Source organism: Emys orbicularis, chromosome 2 (assembly GCF_028017835.1).
Source record: "Emys orbicularis isolate rEmyOrb1 chromosome 2, rEmyOrb1.hap1, whole genome shotgun sequence".
Classification (NCBI taxonomy): domain Eukaryota; kingdom Metazoa; phylum Chordata; order Testudines; family Emydidae; genus Emys; species Emys orbicularis.
In genome coordinates this window covers 142,503,780-142,527,478 of record NC_088684.1, presented here as the reverse complement: position 1 = coordinate 142,527,478, position 23,699 = coordinate 142,503,780, and the positions used below count along the sequence as shown (strand labels likewise).

The following is a 23,699-nucleotide window of genomic DNA, read 5'->3' as shown; positions in this document are numbered from 1 at the left end:
TCTGCCCAGCTGCTGCGCCGCAGCTGGGAGGGAGGGTTCTGAGCGCCGGCTCTGCCCAGCTCCCCTGACGTGTCAGCGGTGCCTATATAAAACCCCTCTCAAGCCCAGCCCGGCGCTGGGACTCGGAGGGAGAGGGGATGAGAAGCGAGGAGATCTCCCGATCTGCGCCTGGGGTCACCTTGGGCTGACAGCTGCTGCGCGGGCTGTGATCGGTGCAGAGAAGTTTACACCGGGGTGGCTTTACTTTCTCCCCGAAAGGCTGGGGGGAGGGAGGGGAGAAACAACTCCACCACCTCTCCCTGCACATAGCTGTAGCTTGAGCAGTGACTAATATAGCTGTCCGGTTTCCTTTGAAGAACAATCGGGCCACGGAGGCAGGCTCCAGAGACAGAATTTACAGATGTGCCCCACAATTACAGATGTGCCACAGCTGTAGACGACTCCCCCTCGCCCTACCTAACCCAAACCTTCATGACCAGTCGCCACCTGGCTCTAGCATTGCTGGCCGAGGAGGACTCTCCCCCACACACCGCATTTTCTTGGAGCGGAGGAGAGAGGGGAAGATGGATGATGACTTGTACGCTGAGGAGAACATAGACTATCTGTTGTCCCACAACAGGTCTGCCAATGAATCCGATGCCAACCAGTTCGCGCAGCCCGCTTGGCAGATCACCCTCTGGGCTGTCGCCTACTCTCTCATTGTGATCGTGGCGGTGGTGGGGAATATCGTGGTGATGTGGATCATCCTAGCCCACAAGAGGATGAGGACGGTGACCAATTATTTCCTGGTGAACCTGGCTTTTGCAGAAGCCTCCATGGCCGCCTTTAACACCGTCGTCAATTTCACCTATGCCATCCACAACGAGTGGTACTATGGGCTGGTCTACTGCAAGTTCCACAACTTCTTCCCCATCGCCGCCGTGTTTGCCAGCATCTACTCCATGACGGCCATCGCCGTGGACAGGTGAGGCCAGTTGGGAGCATGAGCCAGAAGGGCTGCGTGAGTGGGGTGGTGGTAGGAACGGGCCCAGGAGTTGCACTGGTGGGGTTCCCAACTACAGGCAACAGTCACCACCACATCTGTTTTCAGAGCATGGGTGGATTTTTTTTTAACCTGGTCCTTGCTCCTCTTTAGTCAACAGGTCATAAAACATAAGGCTGCAGGCACTAGACTATAAAGACCCCAGTCCAACCTGCCTGGCTATAATTCTGCAGCAATCCAGTTTTGAGGCTCTGGATGGATCTGGGAGAGGGGGGACATCAGGGTATGCAAAAGAGCTGGCCCATGGGGCATGAAAAAAATAAGAGTATTTTTTATTCAGTTTCCTAGCGTTTGGGGCTCTCACACTTTATATGATAAAGTTCTGTAGTTCAGTAGCTCTCAACCTTTCAGGAGTCTGATTTGTCTTGTGTACTCCACCTTTCACCTCACTTAAAAACGACTTGCTTACAAAATCAGAGCTAAAAATACAAAAGTGTGACAGCCACAGTGTTACTGAAAAATTGCGGACTGTTACCATATAATTATAAACTAAATCAACTGGAATATAAATATTGTACTTACATTTCAATGCATAGGATATAGAGCAGTATAAACAAGTCGTTGTATGACATTTTACTTTTGTACTGATTTCCCTAGTGCATTTTCTGTAGCCTGTTGTAAAACTAGGCAAGTATCTAGATGAGTTGATGGAAGACCTCTGCATACGCCCAGGGGTACAGGTACCTCAATTGAGAACCACGGCTGGAGTTCCTTCTGCTGCCTTAGCATTCTGTTGATCTCTTCCCCCCTCCCCCCCACCCAAATATTGCAAGAGAGATAATGGCCCGTTTTTAAAAAGAGCACTCGAGATACCTCCCTCCCCCACCCCGGCCGATAATTCTCTTCAGGAAAATGCTGTTAGCTTAATGAAAAGGGTCTGTTTTAATTGTGCCCCAGAGAAGCCTGGGGCTAGTTTCTTTTTTTTTAATCAGAGGAAATCTATAGTCTTGCCCTCTACAATTTCACTCACTGTCTAAATTAATTTTCCTGATTTCCTCATTTTAGACTAAAATCTATATTTAAAACAGCATGGTAAAATCCAATTACATGAGATATATTTATAGTTGAACATGCATGAGATATCTATGGGCCAGATACGTTAGATCTTAACCATTTTCCTGATTTCAGTTGGAGATAGCCTGTGTAAAGACCTCCAGCATTTAACCCTCTGTCTGGAAAAGGTTCTGTTCAATATTTGCTGCTTTATATTGTTCTGAGACGGACTTGTGCAAATTTTAGAGCTGGGTACAAATGTGTTGACTGAAGGCAACTGGGTTGTTGAAATAATGTTACTTTTATTACAAAGTTGGGGATGGAAAATGCTATTATCTATCACTGTTCTGTTTGTCCTGTGATTTGTACAGCTTATAGTGAGTGATGGATACACCTGTTTTCTCTGTGGCTTGCCAGCACATACCAGCATCTCGCTTACATTTTGTTCTCAGAACACAAATTCAGCAACCAGCCAATGTGGTGCTGAGGCAAGGAAGCAAATGTCCAGACTGGCACTTGGGGTTTAAACACAGGTCAGTGGAGGGATGAATTGTGATCTAGTGGTCAAAGAAAAGGACTAGAGGTTAGGACTTCTGGGGCTGAATTGGGTTTTGCTGCTCTTTAGCAGATCTTTTCACTGACTTGCTCTGTGACTGAGGGCAAATCAGAGCCTTTCTCTGCCTCAGTTTACTCCTTTCTAAAAGGATGATACATTTTATTTGTTGGTACCTCCTAGAAAATGTCGTGGTTCTTTGCTGACACTCGGTATCTAAAATTCAAAATATATATAGAGTGATGTTCTAGAATTTCCCTCTTTCTGTTCTTTTTCCTCATCTGCATGTTCTGCAGTAATTAGAAATGAGATCGAGTAAGATCATTTTTTTGCTGAGGGCATGTTGGCTAACGTATTAGAATTAGACTGACTTGAAAAGTGAAATGCAAACTGTTAATGGAAATTTCTGAAGGCAGTTGACAGTGATGTCATTACTCATTCATCTACAGCTTGTGAAATGTAGTTTAAGATTTGTTAGCTTGTTTTTAATGACGAGGGGATGGGAAGTCATTGACAAGTTTAATCTCTTTATCATGCCGGGCTTGAGAGAGTGAGCCTGATTCTCCTCTCACTTACCCTGGAGTAAATCCAAAGTAACTCCGCTGAACTCAATGGAGTTACGCTGGTGGAAATAAGAGAATCAAACCCCAAATGGTAACGCCACCTGCAATTAGGAAAACATTATCCTAAGGCAGTGGTTTTCAATCTTTTTTCATTTGCAGACAGCTAAAAAATTTTGAATGGCGGTGTGGACCCTTTGGAAATCTTAGTCTGTGGACCTTTAGGGGTCCATGCATCACATGTTGAAAAATCACCCATCTATGGTAATGGCAACCATAGTCTGTGCCCCCCCCCCCCCCGCGTCTGTGGACCACAGGCTGAAAAGCACTGTCTTAAGATCATAGTTGCTCTGCATTGAAAATGAAGATCCCATCACATTTTCCGTAAAAGTAGATGGGTTTTGTTTGCTCTGAGATCTTTGCCCAAATTCCTCCATCCCCAAATATTATGTAGTTCGTGGTTCCCCTCCATCCCAGAAGTATCTGTATTTCAGGGGTGTTGTACCTACTCAGCATCACTGTGGAAAGAGATCCTTTGGGCTGCAAAGCATTATAAATGTGATGCTCTATTAGTAGCTTGATTTTTCAGTTAGTGCAAGGTTCTCAAATACCCATTGACTGCAAGGATAACTAGTTTGTAAAGAGAACCTTCCTAAAGAAAACTGGAAAATCCGCACTACTTGCCAATGAGTATTTTCAGTTAATGGAACACAAGTAGGTTATCGGAGGCCTGGGGCTGAACATCTGATGAATTAACATTCCAGACTTTCATACACACAAATACTATAGAATTATTTCTGGACCCACTTTTGTTGGTGAAAGACAAGTTTTGGAGCTCCGCAGAGCTCATGTTCACATCCTGAAGAAGAGCGTGTCTCTGCCACCCACAGAAGTTGGTCCAATAAAAGATATCACCTCACCCACCTTGTCTCTTTCATATCCTGGGACCAACACGGCTACAACAATACTGTAAACAATCATGGGGTCTTGTCAGTTGCTTAATCTAGCACTCAGACAGTGGATCTAAATTTCAAGAGCTCCTAAGTGACTTAGCAGCCTGCATCCCATTGACTTGTAATGAGACTCAGGCGATGTCTACACTTGAGAACTCAGAGCAGCACAGCTGTACTGATACATCTGTGCCAGGAGCGGATTTACCATGAAACAAACTGTGGGGTGGCACGGGCCCCCCAAAATGCAGGACAAATATCTGACACCCTGCCCCCGAGTCCCGGCCGGCAGTACAGCAGGGCTCAGACAGACAGGCAGGCTGCCTGCATGCCGTGGCTGGTGGCCCCACGCTGCTCCCGGAAGTGGCTGGCAGCTGGCACATCTCTGTGCGCCCCTGGCGGGGGTGGGAGGCAGTGTACGGAGCAGTGCACCGAGACCCGCTGCCCCCTCCACATAAGGGGTGAGCAGAGACTGCCATCAGCAGGGCTAAGGCGGTTTCCTGCCCGCTCTGCCTCCCTCCCTCTGTGCTGCTTCGCTCCCGGAAACAGCTGGCATGTCCCTGCGGCCCCTGTGTGTGTGTGTGTGTGTGTGTGTGTGTGTGTGTGTGTGTGTGTGTATGTGTCCGCGTGCTGCCCCCACCCCTAGCACCGACTCCGCAGTTCCCATTGGCCGGGAACTGCAGCCAATGGGAGCTGCGGGGGTGGTGCCTGCAGGCAGCGGCACGTGGAGACCCCTTGGACTCCCCCCTGCCTAGGAGCCGCTGCTGGAGGGGTGTGTTTGCTGATCGCTTTGGGAGCTGCGCCACCCGAAGTAAGTGCCGCTCCCCTGCCCCCTCCAGCACCCCAACCCCCTGCCCCAGCCCAGAGCCCACACCCAAACTTCCTCCCAGAGCCCGCATCCGCTTCTGCACCTCAATCCCCTGCCCTAATCAAGGTACCTCGCTTTATTTTCTATTACTTCCCATTACTTATAATATAGGAGGAGGATGAAGAAAAAAAGAATGAAAAATAGGGTGGGGGGGGAGAGAGGAGAGAATGTTCTTTTTCTTGGCTGGGTCCTGGGTGGGGAGGGGGCAAAAACGAAGCTGCGCACAGGGCCCCACTAACTCTAAATCCGCCACTGCTCTGTGCCATGTAAGATCTCCCGTGTAGCCGGTCTATGCCGACAGGAAAGAGCTCTCCCATCGATGCAATTAAACCACTCCCAATGAGTGGTGGTAGCTATGTCAGCAGGAGAGCGTCTGCTGCTGACTTAATGCTGTCCACTCCGGCGCTTTTGTCAGGGTAACTTATGTCGCTCAGGGGTGTGTTTTTTCACACCCTGCTCTGAGCAACATAATTTATACCGACAAAAGTGTTAGTCACCTTAGGCTCTCAAGTACCTAAATCACTTTCCAAAAAGGCTCTTGGGCTCTTAAGGTGCTGTTGAAAATTGTACCTTGTAGCTTGCTAAATAACAAATTAAATTTAATGTACAGAAAATCTAGTGCATGTGGCATCAGTATGTATGTTCTTAGGTGCTGCATCTCACAAGAATTGGGCTCAGGCAGTTCAAAGATAACGTCTGAGTTGAGGGAAAAAGAGATACTGATCAAGGAAATCTGCAATGACGATAGGCAAATATAGTAAAGGCCGCAGTATTACGGAATAAGATGCTGAGGGCAGTGAATTATCTGATTCGTTTATTGATGCCAAATCTCACATGAGTTATTGTTCTTTGGAATGTGGATTCAGGGTAGCCTCTGTTTCTTTTTTCCCTTTGGTAGAGAAACATGGATAACGCTGTAAAATCACTTGTTATCTTGCTCTTGGATCTAACATCAGTAATTAGATGAAATGGTGGGTGGATGAAAACATTCAACTACTTTAGCCAGGTATTTCACTCCAGAATTGGGTGCTTGAGGAATCAATTTTGAGTGTTGTGTGGTGTTTCAAGACAAGAGCTTATAGCATGGGTTAAATTAAGTATCTCATTCCAGTAAGGGCTAGGACAAATGCTTCCCATTCAAACCGCAAACATAAAGATAGCCCATGCATCAAGGGTGAAAACATTTACTGGAATTCCACATACCCTATAAGATCGACACAATCAGTGACAGCTATGTAGTCTCAGCAAAGCAGGGGCTGGTTTACAGCTAGGAAAACACACTTGAAATCAACTTATTTTCAGTAGATGCAGGGGGGGAAATAAATACATACAGAATTGAATATGGTTTATATTCCCCAAGTGGAGTGATTCATCTCTGTCAGTAACTTGGATATGTAATCTAAAGGATGCTTGGCGTATTAGCCATCAAGTTGTTCACAAGAACATTGCTTTACAAAAAGCTGTTCAATCTATTTCAAAATGTGCCCTCCGTAAATAATTTCTATAACACACTTGCCAGAGGATGCGAAATTGCCTTCTAAAGAATGAACAAACCCTATGTGACAATCAATCAGCAAACATTTTACAAGCTAAGATGTTTATGTAAAATTCACACATAATAGAACTTAGGTATACAGAATCTGAAACTGGATTGTGCAAGTCGCTTTAAAAAAATTCTTTTACTTGCAAATACACCTCTATCTCGATATAACGCTGTCCTCGGGAGCCAAAAAATCTTACCGCGTTATATCGAACTTGCTTTGATCCACTGGAGTGTGCAGCCCCGCCCCCCCGGAGCACTGCTTTACCGTGTTATATCCAAATTCGTGTTATATCGTGTCACGTTATATCGGGGTAGAGGTGTATAGTGCCTGTTTTTTTCAGAGCTGCCAAATTTCTAGTATAAGTTAACGGGAGCTGCAGGTGCTCTGAAAAAAATCAGGCTGATTATCATCTCCTGTGGAAAATATCTTCCAGTGCCACAGCGTTACAGCAAGGCTTGGAGCTAATTGTTACAGCAGATAGGGGGCCTGCTCCTGAAAGGGAATGAGTGCATTCTTAACCACTGACAAATTTAAGGGAATTGAGACCACTCAGCACTACATAGGATTGGGCAGAAGCATTGCAAGGGCTCCACAGCTACCTCCCTTTAGATTTTTGGTAAGAACCTGCTGCACAAGTCTGATGCTGTGCAGCATTTCATTTCTATGCAACTGGGAGCACAGTAGCACTTGCTATCTGCAGGGTCGTTTCCCAGATTCCAGTTTCAAATTCTTCCAGTGACGGAATTCAATACCAGGTAAATCAGTTGAAATGATAATTACAGACAGAATTATAAACCCCGAGCTAGGAAAGGACAAGCCAGCATGGCTCCTGCCTAGAAAAATCATGCCTCTTTAATCTACTACATGAGCTAAGAAAACCCTGGTTCTCCTTTACTCACTAGTTAATACAGTTTATTTGGTCTTTTTAAAAGTCTTTGACAAAGTCCCTCAGAAATAACTATTAAGGAAATGACATCAGAAGGTGAGAAGTAAACTACCACCATGAACTAGAAACTGGCTGAGACGAAAGGAAAGAGTAGGAATAAGTATGTGGCGTCAATGGACAGTTTTCAGCACGGCTACAGGTTTGTAGCCGGGAGTCTCCAGGCTCTGAACTCAGATCAGTGTTTTGGTTTATTGGTCTGGAAAAGAGGAGAGGTGGCAATGATTGTATGTGACAATAATTTGGATTCTAATTCTGGTGTGTTGAAAACAGTGTTAAAATTCTCATGGGTTTTCCTGGGCCTGCTTGCAGGCTAGGGGACTTTATACAGAAGTGTGCAATCTAGGTCTTCAGCAGTCAGTTTGCAAAGAGCCAGCCTAGTTCGCCAGTGGAGGAAGGCAGGGAGGTAGGTTTCCCCTCCCCTCACTTAACTTCCAGATACTCTACAAGGAAGAACCCGCAATGGGAGGAAAATGGCACATTGCCAATATCACTGCTAGCTCTTCCTCTGACTGCACCTGTGGGGGTCCTGGCCAGACAGGCTTCCTGACTCTGGAGGTTTCTGCCCAGGTCCTTGTTTCGACTTGCTGGGAATGCAACCTGCATGCCCCCACCAATGAAAGCCAGGCTGGGGGAACCATCTCGTGAGAAAGGTAAGAGCTGCAGGAGGAGGTCGCTCATCTGTGTAGCCTCCAGGAGAGTGAGGATTTTATTGGCAAGATGCACCTGTAAACATCTGGGATAGAGGATGCTAGCTAACCACAGATGGACTACAGTGGCACCGGAGGAGGCAGGAGAATCGGTTGCTCTATGGGGAGGAAACTGGCTGCTGGCTCACTCGGGCAGTAGACAGTGCTGCCCCCCACCATCAGGTTCCCTGTACTGGCAACAGGAGGACAGGAGCAGACCCCAGTGGCTGAGTAGGAGCTGCCACCTGGCCCCAAGGCTGGAAGATCATGACCACCACACCCAACAGGAGGCAATGTAGGGTGCTGGTGGTCAGGGACTCCCTTCTGAGGTGGTCAGAGGCATCCATCTGCTGACCTGACATCCTGGGAGATGTGTGCTTACCTGGAGCCCATGGCTGAGACATTACAGAAAGGTTGCTGAGGTTCATCCATCCCTGTAGCCACTACTCCATGCTACACATCCACATGGGCACTGATGATACTGCCTGCTATGACCCTGAGCCAATCAGCTGTGACTACAAGGCTCTGGGAGTGAGCATGAAAGGGTTGGGGGTGCAGGTGGCTTACCCAGTTGAGGGTAAGGGTCCAAGCAGGGACACACGGCTGCAAGATGGTGTTGATGGGAGGGCTTTGGCTTCCTGAACCATGGGATGCTGTTTTGGGAAGGAGGTCTGCTAGAAGAGATGGGGTCCACGTAGTGCTTAATTTGTAATGAAAGAGGTGCCAGGGCTCAAGCAATTTTTTTTGCATTCATAGCTGATGAAGCAAGCCCAATTTGTAAGCACCTAGAGTATAATAGGGTTATAAGTAATAGCCAACATGTATTTGCTAAGAGCAAACCATGGCAAAACAACTTAACCTAACAAATTTCTGTGTATTTGTACGCAACTGATGCACTTTGCTTGCTCCTGTAGTTCTTTCTTGTGACACTCTTTGTGCTGAAGTTTTTGTACCCCTCAAAGACAAGGTATATACCACCTGCTGCTAGCAGGTGTTCAATGAGACTCTGAAATTGGTCACAAATTCCTTGACGATACTATGTACTAGCCAATGTACTATCCAAAGAACTGCAGATCCATCAATGACTGTGCAGGTAACTTCTTGTGAAGTATGTATACTTGACACCTCTGTCTGCAGCTGCTTCTTTAGGTTTAGGTTAGTGGTTCTTCTTTGACCGGGCCACTGGCTTAGTGGATTGGGGGAAGTTGTAGATGTGATGTATCTTGATTTTAGTAAGGCTTTTGACACAGTCCCATGTGACATTCTCATAAGCAAACTAGGGAAATATGGTCTAGATGAAATTACTATGAGGTAGATGCAAAACTGGTTGAAAGACTGCACTCATAAAGCAGTTATCAATGGTTCGCTGTCAGATTGGAGGGATCATCTAGTGGGGTTCCATAGGGGTCTGTCACTATTCAATATTTTCAATTACTTGGATAATGGAGTGGAGAGTACGTTTATAAAATTTGCAGATGATGCCAAGCTGGGAGGGGTTGCAAGCACTTTGGAGGACAGGATTAGAATTCAAAAGGACCTTGACAAATTGGAGAATTGGACTGAAATCAACAAGATGAAAGTCAATAAAGACAAATGCAAAGTACTACCTCTAGGAAGGAAAAATCAAATGCACAACTACAAAATGGGGAATAACTGGCTAGGGGGCAGTATTGCTGAATAGGACTTGGGGGTTACAGTGGATCACAAATTGAATACGAGTCAACAGTGTGAAGTAGTTGTGAAAAGGCTGATGTCACTCCAGGCTGTATTAACCAGAAACTGCTGAACTTGAATTAATATGCAAATTAGACACTATCAATTTAGGCTTGAATAGAGACTGGGAATGGCTGAGCCATTACACACATTGAATCTATTTCCCCATGTTAAGTATTCTCACACCTCTTGTCAAACTGTCTGTAATGGGCTATCTTGATTATCACTACAAAAGTTTTTTCTCTTAATTAATTAGCCTCTTAGAGTTGGTAGGACAACTCCCACCTTTTCATGTTCTCTGTATGTGTATATATATCTCCTCACTATATGTTCCATTCTGTGCATCCGATGAAGTGGGCTGTAGCCCATGAAAGCTTATGCTCAAATAAATTTGTTAGTCTCTAAGGTGCCACAAGTACTCCTGTTCTTTTTTTGTATTAACAGGAGTGTTGTATGTAAGAGATGGGAAGTAATTGTCTCTTTCTACTAGGCACTGTGAGGAATCAGCTGGAGTACAGGGTCCGGTTCTGGGTGCCACACTTTAAGAAAGATGTGGAAAAAATTGGAGAGAGTCCAGAGGAGAGCAACAAAAATGTAAAAAACAAACAAACAAAAAAGTTGAAAACCTGACCTGTAAGGAAAAGTTTTAAAAAAATAAAATCCTGCAGTTCCTTCTGTTGTTGCTGTACTGGCTCTGCAGGACTAAGGGTACGTTTACATTACCTGCCGGATCGGCGGGTAGTGATCGATCTATCGGGGATCGATTTATCGTGTCTAGTATAGACACGATAAATAGATCCCCGATCGCTCTGCCGTCGACTCCTGTACTCCACCGTGGTGAGAGGCGGAAGCGGAGTCGATGGGGGAGCGGCAGCAGTCGACCCCGCGCTGTGAGGACGCGAGGTAAGTCAACCTAAGATACGTCGACTTCAACTATGCTGAAGTTGTGTATCTTAGGTCGATCCCTCCCCCCGCACCCAGTGTAGACCAGGCCTAAATGAAGGGAAAAAAGACACTTATTTCTGTCAGTGAAGTAGCCGGCTCTGACTCTGAATACATATGGGGTGCAATTCCCCCCTGTGCAGAGAGCCAATATAAGACCTATGCACCACTGAAGTTCTATTTTGAGGACTTAGGTGGTGCAAATTTGTGCTGGCCCTGTGCACAGGGGTAAATTTCACCTAGGGAGCATATTTGAGTAGGATTTCCAATAATTTTTCTGAATATTTTGAGGTTTATTAACCTTAGCTCTGTTCCAACTCCTTTGTCCACCCACCCGCACACCCTGCTGTCACACCCGCTTTCAGTTTGACCCCCCTGCTGTCATGGGATGTGCTGGAATTCAGCAAGCAAAATGAGAGGGCCATCAAGCTAAGTGAGAAGTTTAAAGACTCTTCAATGTGCAAACAGCAATCATAGAGGAAACAGTAAATCTGGATAAACCTTTATTCCTCCCATATGGCTAATAAAACTGTTACTGCCTGCAATCGGGAACTGAGGCTACATTTTTTTGTTTGCATTGTTTGAACCAAAATGCACAAATACAGACTGGGGGATAACTGGCTCAGCAGCAGCACTGCTGAGAAGGATCTTGGAGTAGTGGTGGATCACAATCGCTACATGAGTCAGCAATGCGGTGCTATTGAAAAAAGCAAATGAAATGTCGGGTTGCATTCACAGAGGTATAGCATGCAAGTCATGGGAGATGATAGTACCGCTCAACTCGGCACTTCGTTAGGCCTCAGCTGTGTCCAATTTTAGTCACCAATGTATAGAAAGGATGTAGAGAAACTGGAAAGGATCCAGAGGCGAGCGACAAAGATGATCAAAGGGATGGAACGCAAGCCATATGAGCAAAGGCTGAAGGAACTGGGCATGTTTAGTTTGGAAAAGAGGAGATTATGGGTGGACACAATAGCGATCTTCAAATACTTTAAAGGCTGCCATAAAAAAGTTGTTCTCTCTTGCCACAGAGGGCAAAACAAGAGGCAATGGGTTCAAACTACAGCAGAGCAGATTTAGATTAAAACTCAGGAAAAACTTCCTAACTGTAAGAACAGTAGGACAAGGGAACAAACTGCCTAGGGAAGTCATGGAAGCTCTTTCATTGGAGGTTTTCAAAAAGAGGCTGGGTAGCCATCTGTCTTGGATGGTTTAGACACAACAAACCCTGCATCTTGGCGGGGGGTTAGACTAGATGACCCTTGCGGTCCCTTCTAACTCTATGGTTCTATTATTCTATGACTGACTATGCAATTAAGTCAGTAACTGACTGCACCTTTGAAATCCCTCTTCTGAATCCTTATACACTTTTAAATCGGTGTGTGACACATCACTTTTTCTTAGCCATAAAGCCCCCTCTTTTGACTGTTTGGCTTTTAAAAGCACTTTAACAAGGTACGTTTGAGTCATGTAGCAACGTGGGCTTTATTAGGCCTCTCTCTAAAATGCAACACGCCATCTGCACACAAGTAGCTGGGATAATCTTGTGAATCATCTGAATGTCAAATGTGTAATAATGAATTCATGGATGATCTTGCAGATTCTTTGAAAGGCGATAGATTCATCTGGCTGTAATTTGACGTAATTTGTCACCCTTGACATGTTTAATTAGTCATTGTAAGCCTCTGTGTAGCTCCTTTATCATCATGTCTTCATCAGTTTTTATTGTCAATCTGAACACCATGTAGAGCAAAAGATAGCAGTTGCATAGGTGCTGGAACTAGGGGTGCTGGAGGTGCTTCTGCACCCTCTGGCTTGAAGTTATTTCCATCAGATCTAGGGTTTGTAGTTTGGTTCAATGGCTCTCAGCACCCCCACTATACAAATTGTTCCAGCACCATTGAGCACTTGTTCTACAAGCATGTAACACAAAGTGTGTAAAGGCCATGGATGGAGAGGATGGAGTTAAAAGAATCCAAAGAGGTATTAGTAGGGGTAACAGAATTAAACTGATCATAGGACAGAAGGGGCCATATGTTCTAGCTGCTTTGTGCCATTTGCCGTATGGAGCAGCTGTAAACACGGTTTAACCTGCTGGAGCATTGCAAAGTAGCCAGAGGCTACTGGTGAATCTGGACTAAGGGCCATAGGAGAATTCCTAACTTTACAGTAATGTCTACACTGCAACGTAAGCCCAGGATTAGTGGGACTCGAGTCAGCTGGTCTGTGTTAGGGAACCCTGGATTTGAGCGTCTACATTGTATTTTAATCCAAGGTTAAACATTTTCTGACCCGTGCTTAAACCTAGGGCTCCGGTATCCACACTTGCAGTGTGCAGACCCGAGTCAAAGTAACCATATCCCTGAGGCCTGAGCGCCCCACCCCTCCGACATGTGGCCACTCTAGCCGTAGGAACATGGTGCACTGTGGGAAGATTTTACTGCCCGCCCTGCACATTACCAGGAAGCACCTCGCTTTGCAAAAGGCTTGATGGGTTCACTCTCCATTGCAGACCCAGCGTGCTTACAGATTGGTGATCAGGAGAGAATGGGTTAAATGCTCACCTGAGCTGCTGCTGTTTGCCAAGTGTGTGTGCGGGGGGCTTCCATTTTCAATAGTGTAGATTGCAGATTGTTGGGCTAGAGAGGACGACAGAAGTTGTCCCATGGAATCGTGGGGTACTTCCAGATGGCTCCAGGAACTTGAGTCAAGCAGGGCTGCGGCTACACTGCTAAGCAACAGGGCTCGGACCCCAGGTCCTGGCCTGACTTCAGAATGGATCCCCCAGCCCTGCAAGGTCCTGGAACCCTGAGTCCAAATCCAGGGTTAGCGCAACTGTAGTATAGATGCAATGGGGGGGCGGGGGAGAGATGTAGCCTTGAGCCCAGGCTCAAGCATGGGCTTACACTGCAGCAAAGACTTACACTTAGGATAATGGAGTTGAGATTTGCGAGAGAAACAAAGCTGTGTTGGCTGGGGGCTGGAGAAGGTCACTTAACCAGGCTTTCTTCTAAGCTCTGTGGTTCAGCAGGCACCCACAGCAGCCCACCGACCAGAACATCCACACATCACAGAACTAGCTGGGAGTCAAAAAGGGCCCAGCAGGATTACAGCAGCTAGACACTCAGTCTACAGGGCTACAGGATACAGACTAGAAAGGGCAGGGGATAGGGCCAGCTCACTCTGCTAAGTGAAGCTTCTCTCCGCTCTAATCAAGGTTCTGCTATGCTGATTCCTCATCCAGCTCCCCTTCTGCTTTCTGAGCAGAGTCACCCCTCCTCTTTTTGGGGAAGGGGGTCAGCACTGGGAAGAAGGAATCCCTAGATCCTGGCCTTGGCTGGGCACTGCCAGAGGACTTTGCTTCTGAAGCCAGATCACCCGCAGTGGTGCAGCTGCAGTGCACTGTGTCGCACCAGCCCACTGGTATAATTTGGCTGAGAAGCCAACCTCGCTGGCCCAGGGAGAGTCATCCCAATTCCAGAGTGTTTCTGTACTCCAGTAGAGCTGCTATAAGGGTTCAGATGCATCCTACCCTTCCCTGCTGCCAGCGTTGCAAGAAAAGAAAAAAAGGAGGCAAGGCCAGGATGTGTCCCTACTTCACACTGATCCTAGGCTGCATCTTCTACCCCTGGCGGCTATCACGGTATGTCTACAATGCAGCTGGGGGCAAGCCACCCAGCCTGGATAGACAGAGTGGCAATAGCTTGGCTTGAGCTAGTGTGGTAAAAATAGCAGCATGGGCATTGTGACACGGGTGGAGGCTTGGGCTAGCCACCTGAGCCCAAGCCCACCTGAGCCCCTGGGTCTGAGCTTGGATGGCTAGCCTAAGCCACTGCCCATGTTGCAATGTTCATGCTGCTATTTTGAGCAGGTTAGCTTGAGTGGAGCTAGTGCAAATCTCCCTACCTAGGCTGGGAGGCTTGCATCCAACTCCACTGGAGATATACCGTTAATGGCCGGCATAAATTAAAGCCACCTTCCTTGTGATTTTTGGGGAAAATCTAGTTAGGAATTATTTACCAAAAGCAATCTGTTTTCTCCTGGCCACTCTCATCAATCCAGGTAAAAGTGATCTTCTGCAAAAGAAATGGGTTTTAAGAGTCATACTTATATGTTACCACACCATTACCATGGTATCTGAGCATCTCACAATCATTACTGTAGTTATCCTCACAATGTAGTTGTAATGCAAGGAAATGCTATTATCCTCATTTTACAGATAAGAATACTGAGGCACAGATTTATTAAGGTATTTAGGTACTTAACCCCTGGCCTACAGACAGGGCCGGCTCCAGGGTTTTGGCCGCCCCAAGCAGCCAAAACCAAAAAAAAAAAAAAAAAAAGCCGCGATCGCGATCTGCGGCGGCAGTTCCTTCACTCCCAGGCGGAGTGAGGGACCGTCCGCCGAATTGCCGCCGAATACCTGGACCTGCCGCCCCTCTCCGGAGCGGCCGCCCCAAGCACCTGCTTGAGAAGCTGGTGCCTGGAGCCGGCCCTGCCTACAGAGTCTGGGAGTTGCCCAAAGTCACACAGTCAATGACAAATCGGACTTGAACCTGGGTCTCGCGTGACCGACGTTAGTGCCCACCATCTGAACCATCCTTCCCCTCAAATTCTGACGGCAAATCCTTTAATATGTCAAGATGGGTTGAAATTTTAGTCCTACCAAAGCTGACAGCATCCTCCAAGAAAAAAAGAACAATAAATGCCCACTCCCCAAAAATCACTACACCCCAAGCAGAGACGCCTAGAAACGGAGATGAGATGATGCTTCTGTGGCGATCACCAAGGACTTTCATTTTGGCAGTCAGATTCCTAGGGATTTTAAAGTATCACATCAAAGGGAAGAGGACACATGGGACATCATCAGAAGGGGTGGAGAATTAGAGGACAGTGCTGGCATTACAGCAAGATGTGGAAATGCATCAACAAACTCTCTGAAAGCAGGGCTGAGAGAATTAAAGCCTTTCTGCAGAGCTGTCAATTCAAAGAAATCCCTGTGAATGAGGAAGTTACCTGGGCAAACATTACCCCTTGTAAAGGAATTGACGGATGACCTGGGAAAGCGTGAGGTCTGTTTTGTCTGATAGCAGCTGTGAGGAGGGGACTAAATGTTATTTTCAAAGGTGGAATGGAGGAACATGGAGTGAATCTATCAGGCTTCCAGGCTGTCTGCCAGTGATGATCTCCTTCTCCTTGGACTCTCTGATGTAGCTATGAGCCAGCAAACAGCACGTAAACAGTGGAACATTTCACAGAGTAATGAGTAGAGGCAGAAGGTTCTCTACAGCCCAGGGAGGCAGGAAGTTGAATTCCAATTCTGGTTGTGACACTGATCCCCATAGGGCCTGATAGAATGTTGGCTTAAGTGACTTGCCAAAAGCCATAAGTGGCCGCTAAATTCTGAGTTCTGCCAACTGTTGGGTGCCCAACTTGGGACATCTAGGGGCTGATTTTCAGAGGTGTTCCGCATCGGTAGGTACCATTGACTTCAGCTGAAGCCATATGCATTTAGCACTTCTGAGAATCAGGCTCCAAGTATCTGGGTTTAAATACCCAAAAGTATAAGGCCACTTGGAAAAACTTGGCCTAAAACTCTACCTCCATTTTCCTGTCTATAAAATGGGGCTGTTACTAATTGCCTACCTCAAATAAGAACAGCTAATCCTCACTTTTTCTACCAGTATAATTAACTATGATGGGAAAATTAACAGGCTAGGTTTAAAAACCCTGGCTCAAGAACTGAAGCAGAGCAAGGGCAGGAAACTCAAAACTCTGGACAGAATATTTCCAAACAAAAAAAGTGTCTGACTGCAATAATTGAACAGCATGATCAGCAGATGAGCATGAACTTGTTAGGGATCAGCTGTGGGCTGCAGCTTCTTTATACAAATGAGTTAGATAATAGTATTTGCACAGAAGATCTTGAGTTGTAGATGATATAGGAACCATGATGCAAAACAAACAAAAATCCATAATTAAATGGGTACACAATCGGACTGTATTATCACATACGTGTTTTGGGGCTAAAGTGAATCCTCTTATACTAACTGCTTTACTTAGCTCCTGCCCACAAATCTGATCCACTGAATAGGCATGAAATTTTGGCAGTAAAAATCTGTTATAGTTAGTACAGTACAGTGTGCCGCTGCTGAAAATAACCTTTTTAATCTTGTTAAAGCTGTATCTGTCACATATCACTTTAAAATTGTCCGTGGCTTCTGTACACCTGTGTAATACGTTGCACTGCAGCATGTAAGTGCTGTGACAGAAAGTGATGTGTAAAATTGAAAGCAAAAACACTTCATTTTCTTTTCTTTCCCCCCTCTAAAATAACCTCTAGTGATATGCCTTGCATCTACTCAGTTGGGATTTATTTTAACAGTCAGAATCTTTTAAAGACAAAAATGCCTGCAGGGGCATTCAGTACAGCTAATATTCTGAGTGCAAAAAAACAGAGATGTTTGCAAACTTTTCAGAAAAATCTCAGGTCATTTTTGCTGGTATATAACATATTCATTTCTGTAGGGAGGTCAGGAGAACATCCCTGAAAGCAATGGCAAATTGCTGTTGAACGGAAAATGCGGCAACATATTGGCTAGGGAAGAGGTTTGGGGAAACAGCACAAATATCCCCTACAGCCTTCTGCTCTATGAATCAGCTTCAATGAAAGCTCAGTATCAGTCAGATCTCATTGCTTGAGGAAGAAACTAGAAATGAAAGCAGGCAGCATTGATGTTACTTCAGAGAGCAGCTGTACTGTCATTAGCGCTGGCTTTGAAAATGCTATTTCACGTATTTCAGATTGTGTGCCTTGCAGAGACACACAGAGCAGAAGAATGGAATTACACCAAGAATAGGAAGGCCATCCTTAATTAAAAAGCAAACAAGGCTCTAAATTAAGTATGGAGTAGGGATTTATACAGCTGGGAGGAGGGATAGCTCAGTGGTTTGAGCATTAGCCTACTATACCCAGGGTTGTGAGCTCAATTCTTGAGGGGGCCATTTGGGGGACTGAGTTGGGGATTAGTCCTGCTTTGAGTAGGGGGTTGAACTAAATGATCTCCTGAGGTCTCTTCCAACCCTGATATTCTATGACTTTGACAGGCTTCAAGACCCTTATTCTCACCTGTAGCTTCAGCAGCTATATCCCTTTGATAACCACCTTAAGGTGGCTGAGAGATGGAACAATAGGGCCATACTTTGAGGATATGGAAATCAAACAGGGGCAATCTGTTGTGAGTTCTTTGAACCTTAAGATAATGGGTGGCAAAGAGACCAGCAGAATGCAAGAGTTTTGGGGCAACCCCAGTCTTAAACTTATTCTGTTAAATACTAACTATGGAAGTTGTAAAGTGTCAACAGGCCATGCTGTAGTCAGGGATGAGGCTTGTGGTCTAGTCCCTGGGATTATGTATGGTGGGGAGATGTGTATAGATGGCACTTGCAGGCTTCTATAGAGGCCCTTACATGTTTCTGAACTCTGGCTAGATGACATTCCTGGGTTGACTTTGGCACAGTTGGTACCAGCTGATTGTAAGCATTCAACATCCATGTGGACGCTAAAGTCATCAAGCGCTATATCAGGCGCTATCGGCTTTGGAGTCTCTAATGTCACCTCCGTCATCAGAACCAGATGTCGCAACCTAGCCCCATTCTGAGACTTTCATGAGACAAATGCAATGAATTCCATTCCAGTTCTGGGGTAGGAGCATTATGCACCAGAAACGAGTAGAAAGAAGAAAAATGTGAATGGTGCAAAAATCTCAAAAACTAAATCACATCCTCTTTATGTTTGGATGCCAACAATGCATAGCTATCACCTCTACTGTGTGCATGTACTCTTCCCCTGCCTCGTTCTAGAATTACAAACCCATTCAAGGAGCACAGGGTAAGAACTCCAGCTGAAAATAAAGAGATTAGAAGGATAACGCAATTGACACAGAAAAAGAGCTGGAATGTGTGATCTGCATAAGACCTAGGTTACTAATTGAATCTAATGAGAAGACCTAGTTTCTCAATAAAGAAATGTGTCAGGGAGAATAGGAAATGTGTGGGGATTGTTTTGACTCACTGAAGCTTATCTCCAGTAGTGTAAATACCGTGCAAAGAATTCATAGAAAAATTCATTCACAGTCTTGGTGGGAACATGTCCACAGTCACTCTCTGGTTAAAGGTTTTCTCTTTTCCTTTACATGCATATTTATAAAGATCCATGTTAATAAGCGTGACATCTTTTTCGTATTTGCCTGTGGCTCAGAATGCACTGTAGGCTGATAATCCAAAAGGTCTTTTGTGAATCCAGATGAGGCTATGAAGGTACTTTGTCAAAGTAATGAAAATTCTCATTTTTCTCCTTTCTACCCTTTACTGGTGTATAATACAGTCTTCTTTATTGTGGCACAAAAGTCTGGAAAACTAAATCACTGCAGAGAAGAGGGACCAGGCTTGTCGATACAGATAGTTGCTCCAGGGTGGAAATTGGATCCAAGTTCTGCTCTCTAGCTACTGAAGATACGACACTAGGTCTGTTGCATCCATTTTAAACACTTGGTTCAAGAAGAATAAGTAGCTCAGTTGCTAGCAAGGATGAAACTGGCTCCTTACATGCTTTCTTTCAAAGGTATTCCAAATCTTTCATTTCCACTGTAAAAATGTGTATAGGGTACCATGGACAGGGGAAAGTAAAAAGTTTTCCAGAGTTAGAAGGGCCCAAATCAGACCCACTGAGCAGGATTCCTTCAAACTTTGGATCTAATGTTTGGCTCTTAGGTAGCCCTTGGAGATCTACTGTTGAAAAGGAAAGTCTGTAAAATGAGGAGTGTGATACTGATCGGGAAACTGAGCCACCAAGAGAAAGTGTCTTCCTCAAGATCATGCAGCAGGTCACTGGCCAAACTAGCACTGAACCCAGGTCAATGCCATCTTGACTGACTCCTGCTGACTTACTAGTCAGTCTTCAAGTTTGTCCCATGATGAAGCAGCAGCCAGTTATGAACATTTGAGCTGATGGCTCTGACCAATCCCGTGTTATGGCCAAAACCTTCTAGAGAGTGGCCACTGATTTTGAATGCCTCAACTTTTAGGAGCCCTGGGGCTCATCTGCAGAAGTGTTGATTAGCCACAGCTGCCAATGACTTCGGTTAGAGTGGTGGCTGCTCAGTTCTCCTGAAAAAATCAGGCCTATGGTGTCTCAAGCTAGGCACCTAAAAAGCTGTAGCACCTAAAATCTCTAGCCACTCTAGGAAACGTTGGCCTATGACCTTTGGAAATGATACTAGAAAAATCTGAGTGCAACAGATGAGCTGCATGTCGGCAAGCAGAAACTAAGATGCATACACAGACCTCCATGATCATGTGACGCCTGGAGTGCTTGGCATCAAAAAGCCCATTTTGTAATCACACATGTAGAAAAGAAAGCCCCTGTTTCTCATCTGAACATGTGCATTCATAACAAACAATACTGCATAGCATCCATACAGTGCTTTTTCACACCCAGATCTTAACGTGCTTTATAAGGGGGGGATGTGAATATTTGTGAAGGGAGTTAAGGTTACTGTGGTTGCAAAGCAAGTCAATGGGAGAGTTGGAAAGAGAACCCGGGAATCCTGATTCTTGGCTTTAGTCTCAATTGCCATCCTGTCCATATTCACTCTCCAGCAAATGTTTGAAATGTTAGCCTATGTTTTAACAATTGGTGGTTTTGCGGGGTGGTATTTTGTGGGGGGAGAGGAAGAGAATGGTAGTGGTATCTTGTTTTTTCCCCCTCATTGGAATATAGGGGAGTAATAGTATCAGTGCTCCTTATTAATTTATGGCTTGGACACTGGTCCACGTATTTTTAGATTGTAAGCCAGGGGTAGGCAACCTATGGCACACGTGCCGAAGGCAGCATGTGAGCTGATTTTCAGTGGCACTCACACCGTCCTGGCCACCGGTCCAGGGAGCTCTGCATTTTAATTTAATTTTAAATGAAGCTTCTTAAACATTTTAAAAACCTTATTTACTTTACATACAACAATAGTTTAGGTATATATTATAGACATATAGAAAGAGACCTTCTAAAAACGTTAAAATGTATGACTGGCACGCGAAACCTTAAATTAGAGTGAATAAATGAAGACTCGGCACACCACTTCTGAAAGGCTGCCGACCTTTGCTGTAAGCTCTTTGGGTCAGAGGCTGTCACTTTCTATATGTCTGTAGAGCACCCAATACAACAGAAGCTATGCTGTTTTACAATAGCTAGAGGATCTGGTCCTCTCTCTCTCTCTCGGGGCAGGGTTGTCCTGTGTCAAAGCAATATGCACAAACAAGCAGCGGCGTGTCTTGCCTCACTGTCACTGTTATGTTCAGAGGATACAGAGGTCAGCAATCCTTCTAGGCTGTAATCCAGACATTTGGTGAGCAGATATTAAGGGGCTAGAGGGGGGTCAGCTTTGCTATTAAACATCTGTTTCGGTGAAGATATATTACACCTAGCAGTTGCCTCCTGTCTGACACTGGAGTTGCTAGCTGTAGCAGCTGAGTATTTGTTGTCTGGTCCCTTCCTCATGTGCCATAGCGTCACTTGGCTTTGACGATCCACTTTCATTTGTGCTTTTCTCTGAAGGCCCTACTTTTGCTTTGCCAAACTTCAAGCCTTTCCTTGCTCCCTTCCCCCAGAGCTGGTCAGTAAAGACTTCTCTGAGCATGACAGGACACTGAAGTTCTACTAGATTTGCTCTTTTCCTTTTCTCTGCAAGGGGGGATATGATAGAGGTATATAAAATCATGAGTGGTGTGGAGAAAGTGAATAAGGAAAAGTTATTTACTTGTTCCCATAATATAAGAACTAGGGGCCACCAAATGAAATTAATGGGCAGCAGGTTTAAAACAAATAAAAGGAAGTTCTACTTCACACAGCGCACAGTCAATCTGTGGAACTCCTTGCCTGAGGAGGTTGTGAAGGCTAGGACTATAACAGGATTTAAAAGAGAACTAGATACATTCATGGTGGTTAAGTCCATTAATGGCTATTAGCCAGGATGGGTAAGGAATGCTGTCCGTAGCCTCTGTTTGTCAGAGGGTGGAGATGGACGGCAGGAGAGAGATCACTTGATCATTGCCTGTTAGGTTCACTCCCTGTGGGGCACTTGGCATTGGCCACTGTCGGTAGACAGGATACTGGGCTGGATGGACTTTTGGTCTGACCCGGTACGGCCGTTCTTATGTTCTTCTTTCCATTGCAAGTCAGTCAGGCTGTCTGTGTCCTGGTCCCCTTGCCACTAGGGCTTCCCTTTGCCTTCTGTTTAAACTCTCATCTCCACTGGAGACTCTGTGGTCCCCCAGATGTACATCCATGCAGCAGATGGCTCACACAGCTTCAGATATACTATTCATTTCCTTATTCAGGATCAAAAGAAAAACTCCCTTATAGTGCACTGGTTTTATGGGTATCACAAGTATTTGCTGAATAAATAACGTAGCACTTATCACCCATTAATGTCAAAGAATTTTGCAAAGAAGGGAATAAGTATCATTGGGCCCATTTTACATATAGGGGAAATTGAGGCATGACAGTGAAAGGCTCTGGCAGGAGGGAGGCAGTGGGGAAAGGCTCCGGCAGCAGGGAGACCCTGCTAAAAATAGGAGGGCAGACCGGGGAGGCACTGCTTGGATGCGTAGTGAGCCGGGCAGGATACATACCCATAGGTTCATGGCTTTACTTACCTAAGCAGTGTCTCATCGTCTACACTGCTATTTATACCTGTGCTAGGTATAAATACCTGCTGTGTACGTACTCTACACACTGCCGTAAGGAGCATACAGTGTTGACATACCCGGGTTTACACCTACATAACTAAGATAAGAAACCAGCCCTTAGTCTTCTGTCTTGATTTCTACGGGTCCTTGATGTGCTGCTCTTTCGTAGGACTTTACTCATGAAGCTTTTATTTACTTCAGTTGGCAGCTCTCTTGTTTCTATAACAGAAATGAACCATTCCCCTAGCATGGTGTTAAGGTGGCTCTGTGCTGCTGGCGGTCTTTCAGATGAAACCTACAACTGCTTGCAGTCCAATCCCATAATAACAACAATACCTAGTCTTATTTATAACACCTTTTTTGTCTGTGCAGGCATGCAAGATTATTGTTGTTCATCTCCCTGTTTCAGTCCAAATTCCATTTGGGGGCAATGGCATCCTGCTGAACTGAAATTCCCCCTTGAGTTTTATTTGGATACAACATTCTTCTTTGTTTCCTGTCCTAAACTGTTGTACATTGTCGCCGTATGCTGCTAAACAGCTGCTGTATTTCAATGGTTGGTGCAATCATCCTTTATATATAGCATGTGTATTAGTGTGTGAAGCACTTCAGGAGCCTTTGGGATGAAAGATGCTTCATAAATGAAGATTTTATTATTAGATTCATCTTGCCTCCATAGGGGTGAAGATAACTGCCTTCTGTTAGTTATCCAGGAATGCTCTTGATTTCTAGACACAAGGAATACATAACTATACCACCCTGAACTTTATTTTTATTTAATAACCAAATGTACTCTCAGCTGTCCGGATACTCCAGGAATATTTTATCATCATGGTAACAACTGAAAAAAAAACCCCAATAAAATATTTCAATAATGGAAAACAGCATTGCTGACGTAATTTTTTTTAAAGCAGGAAAATATCTGGTCTGATAGGCTGTGCACCTAGTGTCAGTCCAGTCCAATTTAATATGGCAGACATAGGTGAATCCACTCTGGCTGCAGCTAGCGCCAGTGCATGTCTCTATGTGAGGATGGATTTCTATGCAGCAGACTCCAGCCAGGATGCTGATGGCCAGAGAGTGGTAACATCAGCTTGTGAACTGCTAGGTAGCCATTCCTCTGGACTAGAGTATAGGATTCTTGCTAAGCTTTTTAA

The 23,699-nt window shown here is 45.2% G+C and overlaps 1 protein-coding gene across 1 annotated transcript in view; it reads left to right on the top strand.

The window, feature by feature from the left end:
• Window positions 1-419: 419 nt before the first annotated feature.
• TACR1 (tachykinin receptor 1) overlaps window positions 420-23,699 on the top strand; it is an 88,606-nt gene continuing 65,326 nt past the window's right edge. The window contains exon 1 of the mRNA XM_065399663.1: window positions 420-964. Within this exon, the coding sequence (XP_065255735.1) occupies window positions 420-964 (545 nt within the window). The remainder of the gene's footprint in view (window positions 965-23,699) is intronic.